This window comes from Euprymna scolopes, chromosome 21, assembly GCF_053919585.1.
Source record: "Euprymna scolopes isolate OS-2025 chromosome 21, ASM5391958v1, whole genome shotgun sequence".
Taxonomy (NCBI): domain Eukaryota; kingdom Metazoa; phylum Mollusca; class Cephalopoda; order Sepiida; family Sepiolidae; genus Euprymna; species Euprymna scolopes.
Genome location: NC_136502.1, coordinates 62,123,902 through 62,144,949, shown reverse-complemented (window position 1 = coordinate 62,144,949; position 21,048 = coordinate 62,123,902). Strand labels below are relative to the sequence as shown.

General features: G+C 17.4%; 1 protein-coding gene across 1 annotated transcript; it reads right to left on the bottom strand.

The window, feature by feature from the left end:
* Positions 1-17,063: 17,063 nt before the first annotated feature.
* On the bottom strand, positions 17,064-19,023 carry LOC145242823 (uncharacterized). Its single transcript, XM_080105946.1, has 2 exons — positions 18,999-19,023; positions 17,064-17,578 (listed from the first exon to the last, which is right to left on the bottom strand). Exons 1-2 carry the CDS (start codon positions 19,021-19,023, stop codon positions 17,064-17,066), a joined length of 540 nt encoding a protein of 179 aa, XP_079962072.1.
* Between the last annotated feature and the right edge of the window lie 2,025 nt (positions 19,024-21,048).

The window sequence follows — 21,048 nt, the reverse complement described above, 5'->3', positions numbered from 1 at the left end:
ATTTAACATAGTTTTTATCATATTAAACATTAGAATATTCAAACAAAATTATTACGTACAAATATTATAATCAAACAAACTTTTTTTATTATAATAAACATCATAATATAACATACTTTTTATCATATTAAACATTAGAATATTAAAAACAAATTATCATATGCAAATATTATAATCAAACAAACTTTTTTTATTATAATAAACATCATAATTTAACATACTTTTTATCATATTAAACATTAGAATATTAAAAAAAATCTCATATACAAATATTATAATTAAACAAACTTTTTTTATTATAATAAACCTCATAATTTAACATACTTTTTATCATATTAAACATTAGAATATTAAAAAATAATTATCATTTACAAATATTTTAATTAAAAAAACTTTTTTATTATACTAAACATCATAATTTACATACTTTTTATCATATTAAACATTAGAATATTAAAAAAAAATTATCATATACAAATATTATAATCAAACAAACTTTTTTTATTATACTAAACATCATAATTTACATACTTTTTATAATATTAAACATTAGAATATTAAAAAAAATTATCATATACAAATATTATAATTAAACAAACTTTTTTTATTATAATAAACATCATAATTTAACATACTTTTTATCATATTAAACATTAGAATATTAAAAAAAATTATCATATACAAATATTATAATCAAACAAACTTTTTTATTATACTAAACATCATAATTTAACATATTTTTATCATATTAAACATTAGAATATTAAAAAAAAATTATCATATACAAATTTTATAATTAAACAAACTTTTTTTATTATAATAAACATCATATTTAACATACTTTTTATCATATTAAACATTAGAATATTAAAAAAAAATTATCATATACAAATATTATAATCAAACAACCTTTTTTTATTATAATAAACATCATAATTTAACATACTTTTTATCATATTAAACATTGGAATATTAAGAAAAATTATCATATACAAATATTATAATCAAACAAACTTTTTTTATTATAATAAACATCATAATTTAACATACTTTTTATCATATTAAACATTAGAATATTAAAAAAATTATCATATACAAATATTATAATTAAACAAACTTTTTTTATTATACTAAACATCATAATTTAACATACTTTTAATCATATTCAACATTAGAATATTAAGAAAAATTATCATATACAAATATTATAATCAAACAAACTTTTTTTATTATAATAAACATCATAATTTTACATACTTTTTATCATATTAAACATTAGAATATTAAAAAAAAAATTATCATATACAAATATTATAATCAAACAAACTTTTTTTATTATAATAAACATCATAATTTAACATACTTTTAATCATATTAAACATTAGAATATTAAAAAAAAATTATCATATACAAATATTATACTCAAACAAACTTTTTTTATTATAATAAACATCATAATTTAACATACTTTTTATCATATTAAACATTAGAATATTAAAAAAAATTATCATATACAAATATTATAATCAAACAAACTTTTTTATTATAATAAACATCATAATTTAAAATACTTTTTATCATATTAAACATTAGAATATTAAAAAAATTATCACATACAAATATTATAATCAAACAAACTTTTTTTATTATAATAAACATCATAATTTAACATACTTTTTATCTTATTAAACATTAGAATATTAATAAAAATTATCATATACAAATATTATAATCAAACTTTTTTTATTATAATAAACATCATAATTTAACATACTTTTTATCTTATTAAACATTAGAATATTAAAAGAAATTATCATATACAAATATTATAATCAAACAAACTTTTTTTATTATACTAAACATCATAATTTAACATACTTTTTATCATATTAAATATTAGAATATTAAAAAAATTATCATATACAAATATTATAATCAAACAAACTTTTTTTATTATAATAAACATCATAATTTAACATACTTTTTATCATATTAAATATTAGAATATAAAAAAATTATCATATACAAATATTATAATCAAACAAACTTTTTTTATTATAATAAACATCATAATTTAACATACTTTTTATCATATTAAACATTAGAATATTAAAAAAATTATCATATACAAATATTATAATCAAACAAACTTTTTTTATTATACTAAACATCATAATTTAACATACTTTGTATCATATTAAACATTAGAATATTAAAAAAAATGTCATATACAAATATTATAATCAAACAAACTTTTTTTATTATAATAAACGTCATAATTCTACATACTTTTTATCATATTAAACATTAGAATATTAAAAAAAATTATCATATACAAATATTATAATCAAACAAACTTTTTTTATTATACTAAACATAATAATTTAACATACTTTTTATCATATTAAACATTAGAATATTAATAAAAATTATCATATACAAATATTATAATTAAACAAACTTTTTTTATTATAATAAACATCATAATTTAACACACTTTTTATCATATTAAACATTAGAATATTAAAAGAAATTATCATATACAAATATTATAATCAAACAAACTTTTTTATTATACTAAACATCATAATTTAACATATTTTTATCATATTAAACATTAGAATATTAAAAAAAAATTATCATATACAAATATTATAATTAAACAAACTGTTTTTTATTATAATAAACATCATATTTAACATACTTTTTATCATATTAAACATTAGAATATTAAAAAAAAATTATCATATACAAATATTATAATCAAACAACCTTTTTTTATTATAATAAACATCATAATTTAACATACTTTTTATCATATTAAACATTGGAATATTAAGAAAAATTATCATATACAAATATTATAATCAAACAAACTTTTTTTATTATAATAAACATCACATTTTAACATACTTTTTATCATATTAAACATTAGAATATTAAAAAAATTATCATATACAAATATTATAATTAAACAAACTTTTTTTATTATACTAAACATCATAATTTAACATACTTTTAATCATATTCAACATTAGAATATTAAGAAAAATTATCATATACAAATATTATAATCAAACAAACTTTTTTTATTATAATAAACATCATAATTTTACATACTTTTTATCATATTAAACATTAGAATATTAAAAAAAAAATTATCATATACAAATATTATAATCAAACAAACTTTTTTTATTATAATAAACATCATAATTTAACATACTTTTAATCATATTAAACATTAGAATATTAAAAAAAAATTATCATATACAAATATTATACTCAAACAAACTTTTTTTATTATAATAAACATCATAATTTAACATACTTTTTATCATATTAAACATTAGAATATTAAAAAAAATTATCATATACAAATATTATAATCAAACAAACTTTTTTATTATAATAAACATCATAATTTAAAATACTTTTTATCATATTAAACATTAGAATATTAAAAAAATTATCACATACAAATATTATAATCAAACAAACTTTTTTTATTATAATAAACATCATAATTTAACATACTTTTTATCTTATTAAACATTAGAATATTAATAAAAATTATCATATACAAATATTATAATCAAACTTTTTTTATTATAATAAACATCATAATTTAACATACTTTTTATCTTATTAAACATTAGAATATTAAAAGAAATTATCATATACAAATATTATAATCAAACAAACTTTTTTTATTATACTAAACATCATAATTTAACATACTTTTTATCATATTAAATATTAGAATATTAAAAAAATTATCATATACAAATATTATAATCAAACAAACTTTTTTTATTATAATAAACATCATAATTTAACATACTTTTTATCATATTAAATATTAGAATATAAAAAAATTATCATATACAAATATTATAATCAAACAAACTTTTTTTATTATAATAAACATCATAATTTAACATACTTTTTATCATATTAAACATTAGAATATTAAAAAAATTATCATATACAAATATTATAATCAAACAAACTTTTTTTATTATACTAAACATCATAATTTAACATACTTTGTATCATATTAAACATTAGAATATTAAAAAAAATGTCATATACAAATATTATAATCAAACAAACTTTTTTTATTATAATAAACGTCATAATTCTACATACTTTTTATCATATTAAACATTAGAATATTAAAAAAAATTATCATATACAAATATTATAATGAAACAAACTTTTTTTATTATACTAAACATAATAATTTAACATACTTTTTATCATATTAAACATTAGAATATTAATAAAAATTATCATATACAAATATTATAATTAAACAAACTTTTTTTATTATAATAAACATCATAATTTAACACACTTTTTATCATATTAAACATTAGAATATTAAAAGAAATTATCATATACAAATATTATAATCAAACAAACTTTTTTATTATACTAAACATCATAATTTAACATATTTTTATCATATTAAACATTAGAATATTAAAAAAAAATTATCATATACAAATATTATAATTAAACAAACTGTTTTTTATTATAATAAACATAATATTTAACATACTTTTTATCATATTAAACATTAGAATATTAAAAAAAAATTATCATATACAAATATTATAATCAAACAACCTTTTTTTATTATAATAAACATCATAATTTAACATACTTTTTATCATATTAAACATTGGAATATTAAGAAAAATTATCATATACAAATATTATAATCAAACAAACTTTTTTTATTATAATAAACATCACATTTTAACATACTTTTTATCATATTAAACATTAGAATATTAAAAAAATTATCATATACAAATATTATAATTAAACAAACTTTTTTTATTATACTAAACATCATAATTTAACATACTTTTAATCATATTCAACATTAGAATATTAAAAAAAATTATCATATACAAATATTATAATCAAACAAACTTTTTTTATTATAATAAACATCATAATTTTACATACTTTTTATCATATTAAACATTAGAATATTAAAAAAAAATTATCATATACAAATATTATAATCAAACAAACTTTTTTTATTATAATAAACATCATAATTTAACATACTTTTTATCATATTAAACATTAGAATATTAAAAAAAATTATCATATACAAATATTATAATCAAACAAACTTTTTTATTATAATAAACATCATAATTTAAAATACTTTTTATCATATTAAACATTAGAATATTAAAAAAATTATCACATACAAATATTATAATCAAACAAACTTTTTTTATTATAATAAACATCATAATTTAACATACTTTTTATCTTATTAAACATTAGAATATTAATAAAAATTATCATATACAAATATTATAATCAAACTTTTTTTATTATAATAAACATCATAATTTAACATACTTTTTATCTTATTAAACATTAGAATATTAAAAGAAATTATCATATACAAATATTATAATCAAACAAACTTTTTTTATTATACTAAACATCATAATTTAACATACTTTTTATCATATTAAATATTAGAATATTAAAAAAATTATCATATACAAATATTATAATCAAACAAACTTTTTTTATTATAATAAACATCATAATTTAACATACTTTTTATCATATTAAATATTAGAATATAAAAAAATTATCATATACAAATATTATAATCAAACAAACTTTTTTTATTATAATAAACATCATAATTTAACATACTTTTTATCATATTAAACATTAGAATATTAAAAAAATTATCATATACAAATATTATAATCAAACAAACTTTTTTTATTATACTAAACATCATAATTTAACATACTTTGTATCATATTAAACATTAGAATATTAAAAAAAATGTCATATACAAATATTATAATCAAACAAACTTTTTTTATTATAATAAACGTCATAATTCTACATACTTTTTATCATATTAAACATTAGAATATTAAAAAAAATTATCATATACAAATATTATAATGAAACAAACTTTTTTTATTATACTAAACATAATAATTTCACATACTTTTTATCATATTAAACATTAGAATATTAATAAAAATTATCATATACAAATATTATAATTAAACAAACTTTTTTTATTATAATAAACATCATATTTAACATACTTTTTATCATATTAAACATTAGAATATTAAAAAAAAAATTATCATATACAAATATTATAATCAAACAAACTTTTTTATTATAATAAACATCAAAATTTAACATACTTTTTATCATATTAAACATTGGAATATTAAGAAAAATTATCATATACAAATATTATAATCAAACAAACTTTTTTTATTATAATAAACATCATAATTTAACATACTTTTTATCATATTAAACATTAGAATATTAAAAAAATTATCATATACAAATATTATAATTAAACAAACTTTTTTTATTATACTAAACATCATAATTTAACATATTTTAATCATATTCAACATTAGAATATGAAAAAGAATTATCATATACAAATATTATAATCAAACAAACTTTTTTTATTATAATAAACATCATAATTTTACATACTTTGTATCATATTAAACATTAGAATATTAAAAAAAAATTATCATATACAAATATTATAATCAAACAAACTTTTTTTATTATAATAAACATCATAATTTAACATAATTTTAATCATATTAAACATTAGAATATTAAAAACAAATTATCATATACAAATATTATACTCAAACAAACTTTTTTTATTATAATAAACATCATAATTTAACATACTTTTTATCATATTAAACATTAGAATATTAAAAAAAATTATCATATACAAATATTATAATTAAACAAACTTTTTTATTATAATAAACATCATAATTTAAAATACTTTTTATCATATTAAACATTAGAATATTAACAAAAATTATCATATACAAATATCATAATCAAACAAACTTTTTTTATTATAATAAACATCATAATTTAACATACTTTTTATCATATTAAACATTAGAATATTAAAAATAAATCTCATATACAAATATTATAATTAAACAAACGTTTTTTATTATAATAAACATCACAATTTAACATACTTTTTATCATATTAAACATTAGAATATATCAAAAGATTATCATATACAAATATTATAATTAATACAACGTTTTTATAATAATAAACATCATAATTTAGCATACTTTTTATCATATTAAACATTAGAATATTAAAAAAAATTATCATATACAAATATTGTAATTAAACCAACTTTTTTTATTATAATAAACATCATAATTTAACATACTTTTTATCATATTAAACATTAGAATATTAAACAATTAATCATATACAAATATTATAATCAAACAAACTTTTTTTATTATAATAAACATCATAATTTAACATACTTTTTATCATATTAAACATTAGAATATTAAAAACAAATTATCATATACAAATATTTTAATCAAACAAACTGTTTTTATTATAATAAACATCATAATTTAACATACTTTTTATCATATTAAATATTAGAATATAAAAAACATTATCATATACAAATATTATAATTAAACAAACTTTTGTTATTATACTAAACATCATAATTTAACATACTTTTTATCATATTAAACATTAGAATATTAAAAAGAATTATCATATACAAATATTATAATTAAACAAACTTTTTTTATTATACTAAACATCATAATTTAACATACTTTTAATCATATTAAACATTAGAATATTAAAATAATTATCATATAAAAATATTATAATTAAACAAACTTTTTTTATTATACTAAACATCATAATTTAACATACTTTTTATCATATTAAACATTAGAATATTAAAATAATTATCATATACAAATATTATAATTAAACAAACTTTTTTTATTATACTAAACATCATAATTTAACATACTTTTTATCATATTAAACATTAGAATATTAAAAAGAATTATCATATACAAATATTATAATTAAACAAACTTTTTTTATTATACTAAACATCATAATTTAACATACTTTTTATCATATTAAACATTAGAATATTAAAAAGAATTATCATATACAAATATTATAATTAAACAAACTTTTTTTATTATACTAAACATCATAATTTAACATACTTTTTATCATATTAAACATTAGAATATTAAAAAGAATTATCATATACAAATATTATAATTAAACAAACTTTTTTTATTATACTAAACATCATAATTTAACATACTTTTTATCATATTAAATATTAGAATATAAAAAACATTATCATATACAAATATTATAATTAAACAAACTTTTTTTATTATACTAAACATCATAATTTAACATACTTTTTATCATATTAAACATTAGAATATTAAAAAGAATTATCATATACAAATATTATAATTAAACAAACTTTTGTTATTATACTAAACATCATAATTTAACATACTTTTTATCATATTAAATATTAGAATATAAAAAACATTATCATATACAAATATTATAATTAAACAAACTTTTTTTATTATACTAAACATCATAATTTAACATACTTTTAATCATATTAAACATTAGAATATTAAAATAATTATCGTATACAAATATTATAATTAAACAAACTTTTTTTATTATACTAAACATCATAATTTAACATACTTTTTATCATATTAAACATTAGAATATTAAAATAATTATCATATACAAATATTATAATTAAACAAACTTTTTTTATTATACTAAACATCATAATTTAACATACTTTTTATCATATTAAACATTAGAATATTAAAAAGAATTATCATATACAAATATTATAATTAAACAAACTTTTTTTATTATACTAAACATCATAATTTAACATACTTTTTATCATATTAAACATTAGAATATTAAAAAGAATTATCATATACAAATATTATAATTAAACAAACTTTTTTTATTATACTAAACATCATAATTTAACATACTTTTTATCATATTAAACATTAGAATATTAAAAAGAATTATCATATACAAATATTATAATTAAACAAACTTTTTTTATTATACTAAACATCATAATTTAACATACTTTTTATCATATTAAACATTAGAATATTAAAAAAAATTATCATATACAAATATTATAATTAAACCACTTTTTTATTATACTAAACATCATAATTTAACATACTTTTTATCATATTAAACATTAGAATATTAAAAAGAATTATCATATACAAATATTATAATCAAACAAATTTTTTTTATTATAATAAACATCATAATTTAACATACTTTTTATCATATTAAACATTACAATATTAAAAAAAATTATCATATACAAATATTATAATTAAACAAATTTTTTTTATTATACTAAACATCATAATTTAACATACTTTTTATCATATTAAACATTAGAATATTAAAATAATTATCATATACAAATATTATAATTAAACCACTTTTTTATTATACTAAACATCATAATTTAACATACTTTTAATCATATTAAACATTAGAATATTAAAAACAAATTATCATATACAAATATTATAATTAAACAAACTTTTTTATTATACTATACATCATAATTTAACATACTTTTTATCATATTAAACATTAGAATATTAAAAAAAATCTCAAATACAAATATTATAATTAAACAAACTTTTTTTATTATAATAAACCTCATAATTTAACATACTTTTTATCATATTAAACGTTAGAATATATCAAAAAATTATCATATACAAATATTATAATTAATACAACGTTTTTATAATAATAAACATCATAATTTAACATACTTTTTATCATATTAAACATTAGAATATTAAAAAAAATTATCATATACAAAAATTGTAATTAAACAAACTTTTTTTATTATAATAAACATCATAATTTAACATACTTTTTATCATATTAAACATTAGAATATTAAAAAAATTATCATATACAAATATTATAATCAAACAAACTTTTTTTATTATAATAAACATCATAATTTAACATACTTTTTATCATATTAAACATTAGAATATTTAAAAAAATTATCATATACAAATATTATAATCAAACAAACTTTGTTTATTATACTAAACATCATAATTTAACATACGTATTAATGATATTAAACATTAAAATATTTTAAAAAATTATCATATACAAATATTATAATTAAACAAACTTTTTTTATTATGATAAACATCATAATTTAACATACTTTTTATCATATTAAACATTAGAATATTAAAAAAAAATTATCATATACAAATATTATAATCAAACAAACTTGTTTTATTATACTAAACATCATAATTTAACATACTTTTTATCATATTAAACATTAGAATATTATAAAAATTATCACATCCAAATATTATAATTAGACAAACGTTTTTATTATACTAAACATCATAATTTAACATACTTTTTATCATATTAAACATTAGAATATTAAAAAAAATTATCATATACAAATATTATAATTAAACAAACTTTTTTTTGTTATAACAAACATCATAATTTAACATACTTTTTATCATATTAAACATTAGAATATTAAAAGAAATTATCATATACAAATATTATAATAAAACAAACTTTTTTTATTATAATAAACATCATAATTTAACATACTTTTTATCATATTAAACCTTAGACTATTAAAAAAAAATATCATATACAAATATTATAATCAAACAAACTTTTTTTATTATACTAAACATCATAATTTAAAATTACTTTTTATTATATTTAACATTAGAATATTAAAAATATTATCATATACAAATATTATAATTAAACAAACTTTTTTTATTATAATAAACATCATAATTTAACATAGTTTTTATCATATTAAACATTAGAATATTAAAACAAAATTATTACGTACAAATATTATAATCAAACAAACTTTTTTTATTATGATAAACATCATAATTTAACATACTTTTTATCATATTAAACATTAGAATATTAAAAACAAATTATCATATGCAAATATTATAATCAAACAAACTTTTTTTATTATAATAAACATCATAATTTAACATACTTTTTATCATATTAAACATTAGAATATTAAAAAAAATCTCATATACAAATATTATAATTAAACAAACTTTTTTTATTATAATAAACCTCATAATTTAACATACTTTTTATCATATTAAACATTAGAATATTAAAAAATAATTATCATTTACAAATATTTTAATTAAAAAAACTTTTTTATTATACTAAACATCATAATTTACATACTTTTTATCATATTAAACATTAGAATATTAAAAAAAAATTATCATATACAAATATTATAATCAAACAAACTTTTTTTATTATACTAAACATCATAATTTACATACTTTTTATTATATTAAACATTAGAATATTAAAAAAAATTATCATATACAAATATTATAATGAAACAAACTTTTTTTATTATAATAAACATCATAATTTAACATACTTTTTATCATATTAAACATTAGAATATTAAAAAAAATTATCATATACAAATATTATAATCAAACAAACTTTTTTATTATACTAAACATCATAATTTAACATATTTTTATCATATTAAACATTAGAATATTAAAAAAAAATTATCATATACAAATTTTATAATTAAACAAACTTTTTTTATTATAATAAACATCATATTTAACATACTTTTTATCATATTAAACATTAGAATATTAAAAAAAAATTATCATATACAAATATTATAATCAAACAACCTTTTTTTATTATAATAAACATCATAATTTAACATACTTTTTATCATATTAAACATTGGAATATTAAGAAAAATTATCATATACAAATATTATAATCAAACAAACTTTTTTTATTATAATAAACATCATAATTTAACATACTTTTTATCATATTAAACATTAGAATATTAAAAAAATTATCATATACAAATATTATAATTAAACAAACTTTTTTTATTATACTAAACATCATAATTTAACATACTTTTAATCATATTCAACATTAGAATATTAAAAAAAATTATCATATACAAATATTATAATCAAACAAACTTTTTTTATTATAATAAACATCATAATTTTACATACTTTTTATCATATTAAACATTAGAATATTAAAAAAAAATTATCATATACAAATATTATACTCAAACAAACTTTTTTTATTATAATAAACATCATAATTTAACATACTTTTAATCATATTAAACATTAGAATATTAAAAAAAAATTATCATATACTAATATTATAATCAAACAAACTTTTTTTATTATAATAAACATCATAATTTAACATACTTTTAATCATATTAAACATTAGAATATTAAAAAAAAATTATCATATACAAATATTATACTCAAACAAACTTTTTTTATTATAATAAACATCATAATTTAACATACTTTTTATCATATTAAACATTAGAATATTAAAAAAAATTATCATATACAAATATTATAATCAAACAAACTTTTTTATTATAATAAACATCATAATTTAAAATACTTTTTATCATATTAAACATTAGAATATTAAAAAAATTATCACATACAAATATTATAATCAAACAAACTTTTTTATTATAATAAACATCATAATTTAACATACTTTTTATCTTATTAAACATTAGAATATTAATAAAAATTATCATATACAAATATTATAATCAAACTTTTTTTATTATAATAAACATCATAATTTAACATACTTTTTATCTTATTAAACATTAGAATATTAAAAGAAATTATCATATACAAATATTATAATCAAACAAACTTTTTTTATTATACTAAACATCATAATTTAACATACTTTTTATCATATTAAATATTAGAATATTAAAAAAATTATCATATACAAATATTATAATCAAACAAACTTTTTTTATTATAATAAACATCATAATTTAACATACTTTTTATCATATTAAATATTAGAATATAAAAAAATTATCATATACAAATATTATAATCAAACAAACTTTTTTTATTATAATAAACATCATAATTTAACATACTTTTTATCATATTAAACATTAGAATATTAAAAAAATTATCATATACAAATATTATAATCAAACAAACTTTTTTTTATATTCTAAACATCATTATTTAACATACTTTGTATCATATTAAACATTAGAATATTAAAAAAAATTTCATATACAAATATTATAATCAAACAAACTTTTTTTATTATAATAAACGTCATAATTCTACATACTTTTTATCATATTAAACATTAGAATATTAAAAAAAATTATCATATACAAATATTATAATGAAACAAACTTTTTTTATTATACTAAACATAATAATTTAACATACTTTTTATCATATTAAACATTAGAATATTAATAAAAATTATCATATACAAATATTATAATTAAACAAACTTTTTTTATTATAATAAACATCATAATTTAACACACTTTTTATCATATTAAACATTAGAATATTAAAAGAAATTATCATATACAAATATTATAATCAAACAAACTTTTTTATTATACTAAATATCATAATTTAACATATTTTTATCATATTAAACATTAGAATATTAAAAAAAAATTATCATATACAAATATTATAATTAAACAAACTGTTTTTTATTATAATAAACATCATATTTAACATACTTTTTATCATATTAAACATTAGAATATTAAAAAAAAAATTATCATATACAAATATTATAATCAAACAAACTTTTTTATTATAATAAACATCAAAATTTAACATACTTTTTATCATATTAAACATTGGAATATTAAGAAAAATTATCATATACAAATATTATAATCAAACAAACTTTTTTTATTATAATAAACATCATAATTTAACATACTTTTTATCATATTAAACAGAATATTAAAAAAATTATCATATACAAATATTATAATTAAACAAACTTTTTTTATTATACTAAACATCATAATTTAACATATTTTAATCATATTCAACATTAGAATATGAAAAAGAATTATCATATACAAATATTATAATCAAACAAACTTTTTTTATTATAATAAACATCATAATTTTACATACTTTGTATCATATTAAACATTAGAATATTAAAAACAAATTATCATATACAAATATTATAATCAAACAAACTTTTTTTATTATAATAAACATCATAATTTAACATAATTTTAATCATATTAAACATTAGAATATTAAAAACAAATTATCATATACAAATATTATACTCAAACAAACTTTTTTTATTATAATAAACATCATAATTTAACATACTTTTTATCATATTAAACATTAGAATATTAAAAAAAATTATCATATACAAATATTATAATCAAACAAACTTTTTTATTATAATAAACATCATAATTTAAAATACTTTTTATCATATTAAACATTAGAATATTAACAAAAATTATCATATACAAATATCATAATCAAACAAACTTTTTTTATTATAATAAACATCATAATTTAACATACTTTTTATCTTATTAAACATTAGAATATTAAAAAAAATTATCATATACAAATATTATAATCAAACAAACTTTTTTATTATAATAAACATCATAATTTAACATACTTTTTATCATATTAAATATTAGAATACAAAAAAATTATCATATACAAATATTATAATCAAACAAACTTTTTTTATTATAATACAAATCATAATTTAACATACTTTTTATCATATTAAACATTAGAATATTAAAAAAATTATCATATACAAATATTATAATTAAACAAACTTTTTTTTGTTATACTAAACATCATAATTTAACATACTTTGTATCATATTAAACATTAGAATATTAAAAAAAATGATCATATACAAATATTTTAATCAAACAAACTTATTTTATTATAACAAACATCATAATTTAACATACTTTTTATCATATTAAACATTAGAATATTTAAAACAAATTATCATATACAAATATTATACTCAAACAAACTTTTTTTATTATAATAAACATCATAATTTTACATACTTTTTATCTTATTAAACATTAGAATATTAAAAAAAATTATCATATACAAATATTATAATCAAACAAACTTTTGTTATTATAATAAACATAATAATTTAACATACTTTTTATCATATTAAACATTAGAATATTAATAAAAATTATCATATACAAATATTATAATCAAACAAACTTTTGTTATTATAATAAACATAATAATTTAACATACTTTTTATCATATTAAACATTAGAATATTAATAAAAATTATCATATACAAATATTATAATCAAACAAACTTTTGTTATTATAATAAACATAATAATTTTACATACTTTTTATCATATTAAACATTAGAATATTAAAAAAAATTATCATATACAAATATTATAATCAAACAAACTTTTGTTATTATAATAAACATAATAATTTAACATACTTTTTATCATATTAAACATTAGAATATTAATAAAAATTATCATATACAAATATTATAATCAAACAAACTTTTTTTATTATAATAAACATCATAATTTAACATACTTTTTATCATATTAAACATTAGAATATTAAAAAAATTATCATATACAAATATTATAATTAAATAAACTTTTTTTATCATACTAAACATCATAATTTAACATACTTTGTATCATATTAAACATTAGAATATTAAAAAAAATGTCATATACAAATATTATAATCAAACAAACTTTTTTTATTATAATAAACGTCATAATTTTACACACTTTTTATCATATTAAACATTAGAATATTAAAAAAATTATCATATACAAATATTATAATCAAACAAACTTTTTTTATTATACTAAACATAATAATTTAACATACTTTTTATCATATTAAACATTAGAATATTAAAAAGAATTATCATATACAAATATTATAATTAAACAAACTTTTTTTATTATACTAAACATCATAATTTAACATACTTTTTATCATATTAAACGTTAAATTTTACAAAGTTTTTATCATGTTAAACATTAAATTTAACAAACTTTTCATCATGTTAAACATTAAATTAAACAAACTTTTTATCACGTTAAACATTAAATTTAACAAACTTTTTATCGTGTTAAACATTAAATTAAACAAACTTTTTATCATGTTAAACATTAAATTTAACAAACTTTTTATCATGTTAAACATTAAATTTAACAAACTTTTTATCATGTTAAACATTGAATTAAACAAACTTTTTATCATGTTAAACATTAAATTAAACAAACTTTTTATCATGTTAAACATTAAATTAAACAAACTTTTTATCATGTTAAACATTAAATTTAACAAACTTTTTATCATGTAATAAATTCAAATTTAACAAACTTTTTATCATGTTAAACATTAAATTTAACGAACATTTTATCATGTTAAAAATTAAATTAAACAAACTTTTTATCATGTTAAACATTAAATTAAACAAACTTTTTATCATGTTAAACATTAAATTTAACAAACTTTTTTAATATATAAAACATGATCATATTACCAACTTTTTATCATATTAAACATTATCATTTTAAAAACTTTCTTATCATTCCACAAACTTTTTTATCATAAAAAACATTTACAAGTTTTCAAACATTTTGTATCATATTAAACATTATAACTTCACAAACTTTTTTATCAAATAGAACAATAAAAGTGTATTTAACTTCAAATAAATAAAAATATAAAATAAGCAGGTTGCAAAAGAATTGCGTTTGCGGATTTTTAAGAAGTCCAAAAAGTTCTTATTGTAACGTCTTCAGTTTGATGGCCCCATCCAAGTTCGGAAAGAAGAGAGATGTTTGAATGAAAGAGAGAGTTAATAAATTGGTTGCCGTGATTGGTCGATGAGCGACACCTTTGGCCAATGAGACAGGGTCTTATTTAATGTGTAAGGAAAGGAAATGAGAAGACGAAAAGGGAGGTAACTCAAGTTGTTTATTTATTCTCCCAACAACAACAAAAATGCGACAAATGAATTCGTTGCATGTCCCTTTAGGACTTAATCTTTAAACATAAATGCTTAACAAGAGCTAATAACTTGCTTAAATAAAGTTTCAGACATTATTATGGCCCGATTACAAGGATGTATATATAGTTTTTAATAAAAAAAAATTTATTTTTTTTATTAATACAGATATTCCGGATTACGTTGGTTTCTTGATTCTCTTAGATTTGTAAGTAACAAATTCTTCTGAAGCATCTGCTGGTCCCATGTTCGGATTTTTACAAACTTCAATAGAAGAGGGTGCGCCTTCATCAGATTCCTCTTCAGCTGGAGTGTCAGGAAAATAGTTATGAGTTAAAGACAACTCCAATGAAAACAAATGTTTGAAGCTATGTATTTCCATTGCACCATCGCTTCTTTTTATTCGAGCAGAACGAACTTTGCCATCGCTCTCACTAAACAGTTCAATAACTCTGCCCAGTTTCCAGAAAGGCCTAGGCTTGGCAGGATTCTTTATAAGAATCACATCATTTACATTGATTTTATTGTGGAACTCAATTTCATGCAAATCCTTGCAACTTTCCCTTAGACTCAGCAAATATTCCTCATGCCACAGGTCTTTGAATTTAGAAGTCAATTCTTCTCTGTTTTCCAAGGTACTTACAAGGAGAAATCTTGAGACTGGTTCTATTTCAAATAAACTGGCGTTGTCAGCTTGAAAGGATATTCAGAGTTTATGTTAGGATGAATAAAACAGTTGGGTGTTAAAGGGAGTAATTCAACATCAGTAGAACATCTGTAGGTCAGAGGCCTGGAGTTCACTGCCCTTTGGACGTCTGATAGAAGGGTTAAGAGTTTAAAATAACCAATTTTGGATCGACTTAATGTTTTAAAGAAGCATGATTTTATTACCCTGATCATTCTCTGCCAAGTACTACCAATCCAAGGGGAGTAAAGAGGTATTTTTATGTGCATGATAGCAGAGCTGGTAAATGCATTATTGAATTCATTGTTGTTGATGTGATGTTTAATTACATCGCCACCTAAAACAGCATTAAAGGAACGTGCATTATCACTGTATATATGAGTGGGTACTCCATAAATATTAGAAAAACGAATTAATGCAAGAATGAAAACTTGAGTGCTCTTATCTGGCACAAGCTCAATGTGAATAGCTCTCACATTCATACATGTGAAAATCAACAGATACATTTTTGTAGACTTTCCTTCTCTTTGTACCCAGATGTGACTCATGTAATCAATACTGGTATGTTGAAAGGGATTTATTAGCCGAACTCTGTGTTTCAGCAGATTTGTTTACTTGGGGTATTTAAAAGCCAAGCTGTTGAATTTTTTAAAGGTATAGCAGCTCGAGATTACAGACTTCACCGACTGCCTTGCTTGGGGAATCCAATATCCAGACAACCTTAATTTTGTTATTGTCGTGCCTATGCCCAAATGTCTGCACCAATGATTGCTATCCAAAATTATTAATTTCGTTAGTGGATGTTGTTTGGCAATCAAAATTGGAAAGACCAAATTATAGTCATATCTTGAATTGGCAATTCTGCCATCCACTCTTAAGATCCTGTTGGAGTTAAGAAAGATGTTAAGATTCTTAACGAGCGAGGGAATCTTCTTATCAAGAAAGTCCTTTAGCAATCTGGACATCAAAGGCTTGCGATTGCATCAGTTTAATCAAGTAAATTTTAGCAGTCTGTTTTGGATTAGATTGTTTCTTCACTCGTTTACATTTATTCACAAATTTGAATACGAAGGCAGTAGCACGGCATAACTTGTCAAAACTCGAGAACCTGTCAAAGGGAATTAGTGGTTTACAAATAGTTCCACCTATTGTACCATGAAAAACATTTTCCACATGTTGCTGGTTTTCCGGACTCGGACAGCTCAAGGTACAATTTTCTGGTTCTTGAACTATTCATGTAGGTCCATAAGTCCAGTAGTCCAATTTCTCTTTAAATTTTTCCAGGCTGACACCACAAGAAAGCAGATCCGCCAGGTTTTCCGAAGAGGGGACATATTTGTAGTGAATGTTCACTCCAAATTCTTTAGTAAAATTCTTTTTCATATCATGAATGTCTCTTATTCTATTCCTGGTATATAGGCTTTTTGCCTTCACATTGTCCCAGAGAAGCCATGACAAAACGACTTGCGCATCCACAAAAATAACAATGTTCTCAATTTTGATATGTTCTCAGCAACATGCTTAAAACTTTGAATGCAATGTATGCAGCAAGCAATTCCATCATTGGAAAAGTTTTAGCTTTCATTGGTGCTACATTCACTTTAGAAAATATTATATGGGATTTCTCATTTTGCACACAATAAATAACAAACCCATATGCCTGTGGTGAAGCATCACAGAAGATATACAACTTCAGTGGACCATCACTATCTACAGCCTGTCGTGAGAAGGACAGATTCCTCAAACCAGAGAGATCCACAGCTAAATTTGACCAGATTGTCATTATGTCTGTTGCTACCTTTTGATCCCAACTCAATTCGAGCAACCATAATTTTCTGAGAAGGATTTTTGCTTTAACTGTTACAGGAACACAGACTGATAAAGGATCAAATATTTTTTCTGTCTGTGCCAAAATATCCCTTTTAGAGAGTATATTTTCCTGAACTGAAGTGTCAGAGATGCTGATAGTATCTGATTCAGGGTGATATTTATACCCAAGAACCTTTTCATACTCATAGTTATGTTGCACTTCTCGTAGGACTCTATAATTGGAATTACACGACCTCAGCTGGAAATTTCCCTTTTGCAGTCGAGGCACTGTATTTTCATTAAGGCTGATTATCTCCTCCGAAGAATTGCTTGTCATACATAGGTTGTCAACATAAAATCGACTTTTAAACATCTTAGTACATGTGTCATTTGGAAAGTTACTCACGTGATGCTGCAGGACATAATTTAATATAAAAGTGCTTGCATTGAAGCCAAATATCAATGTGCAACAACGATAACAAATCAACTCGTTTTCATCTTTCACAAAAAAACAAAATCTATTTTTATCTTCATCAGACTTGAGTCTGATCATAAGAAAGGCTTTTCTTATGTCACCCAGCAGAACATATTTATCAGTGACGAATAAAAGGAAAAGTTCAAGCATATTACTCAACATATTAACATCCGGGTAACATGACTCATTAAGAGAATAACCACCTCCAGCCTTTAAAGAACAATTAAAAACAGGTCTTATTTTGGTAGTTACCTGTTGATCAAATTTGAAAACTCGTCTATGGGGTATTCATATATATTTATTGGGGCAACTTCAATTCTCTCGGTAATTCCTTCAGTCTCTTGTTGACGAAAAATATCAGTATAGGCCTCAGCCATTTTTTTCTTTTCCAAGGAAAGCAAAGTTCTGTCAAGTACCTTCAGAGCGACTTGGTAGTTGGAAGGCACAGAATTAATTTTATCTTTATGCCAAGGTAAATCCACAAAATATGAGTTGTTTTTGAATTCAATAGACCTCTTGAACCTATCGATTTTATTTTGGTCATAATCCGCGATTAATTTTTCATCAATGGAAGTGTCATCAGTTTCCACAGCAAACATCCTTTCTAAATTTCTCTCCACATTTGAAGATTAAATATATCAGAGAATGGATCCTGGTAGGTTAATTTGGGTTCTAATATAGCATTCAATTGGCGCTCTGGGCAACGGGCATGTTCCGATATTATAGTATGATAATTAGCACAATGATTGGATCTTCCAGTTCCTAGAGGAAAGATTTGATCGCCATATAAAAAATGCTGAACATTACCAAATCGAGCAATCCCTTGAGGTAAATCCCATGCGTGTCCATTCATGCATTTAATAATTCTGGAGTAAGTCATGAATTGAAATATATCTACACTTAGGATACCGTCAACTTTTACAGCATTGCTCTGTTTTTCACTTGAAAATACCAACCTGTATTTTAATTTATTTAGGTTGGACTTTACTTGACAGAAATTATCAAACTAAAATTGAATACCAAATTGGTCATCTATTAAAACCGGAATGGGGAGTTGTCTCCCTTTACCAACATTAACATTCAAAACAACTTGTACAAGACTCTTTACCGTAAACACTTGCATAGGTTTTCATCTGGTAATCGGTAAGATTTGAATCTTCATCAGGATATCTTAGTTCCTTTAATATTTTTTTG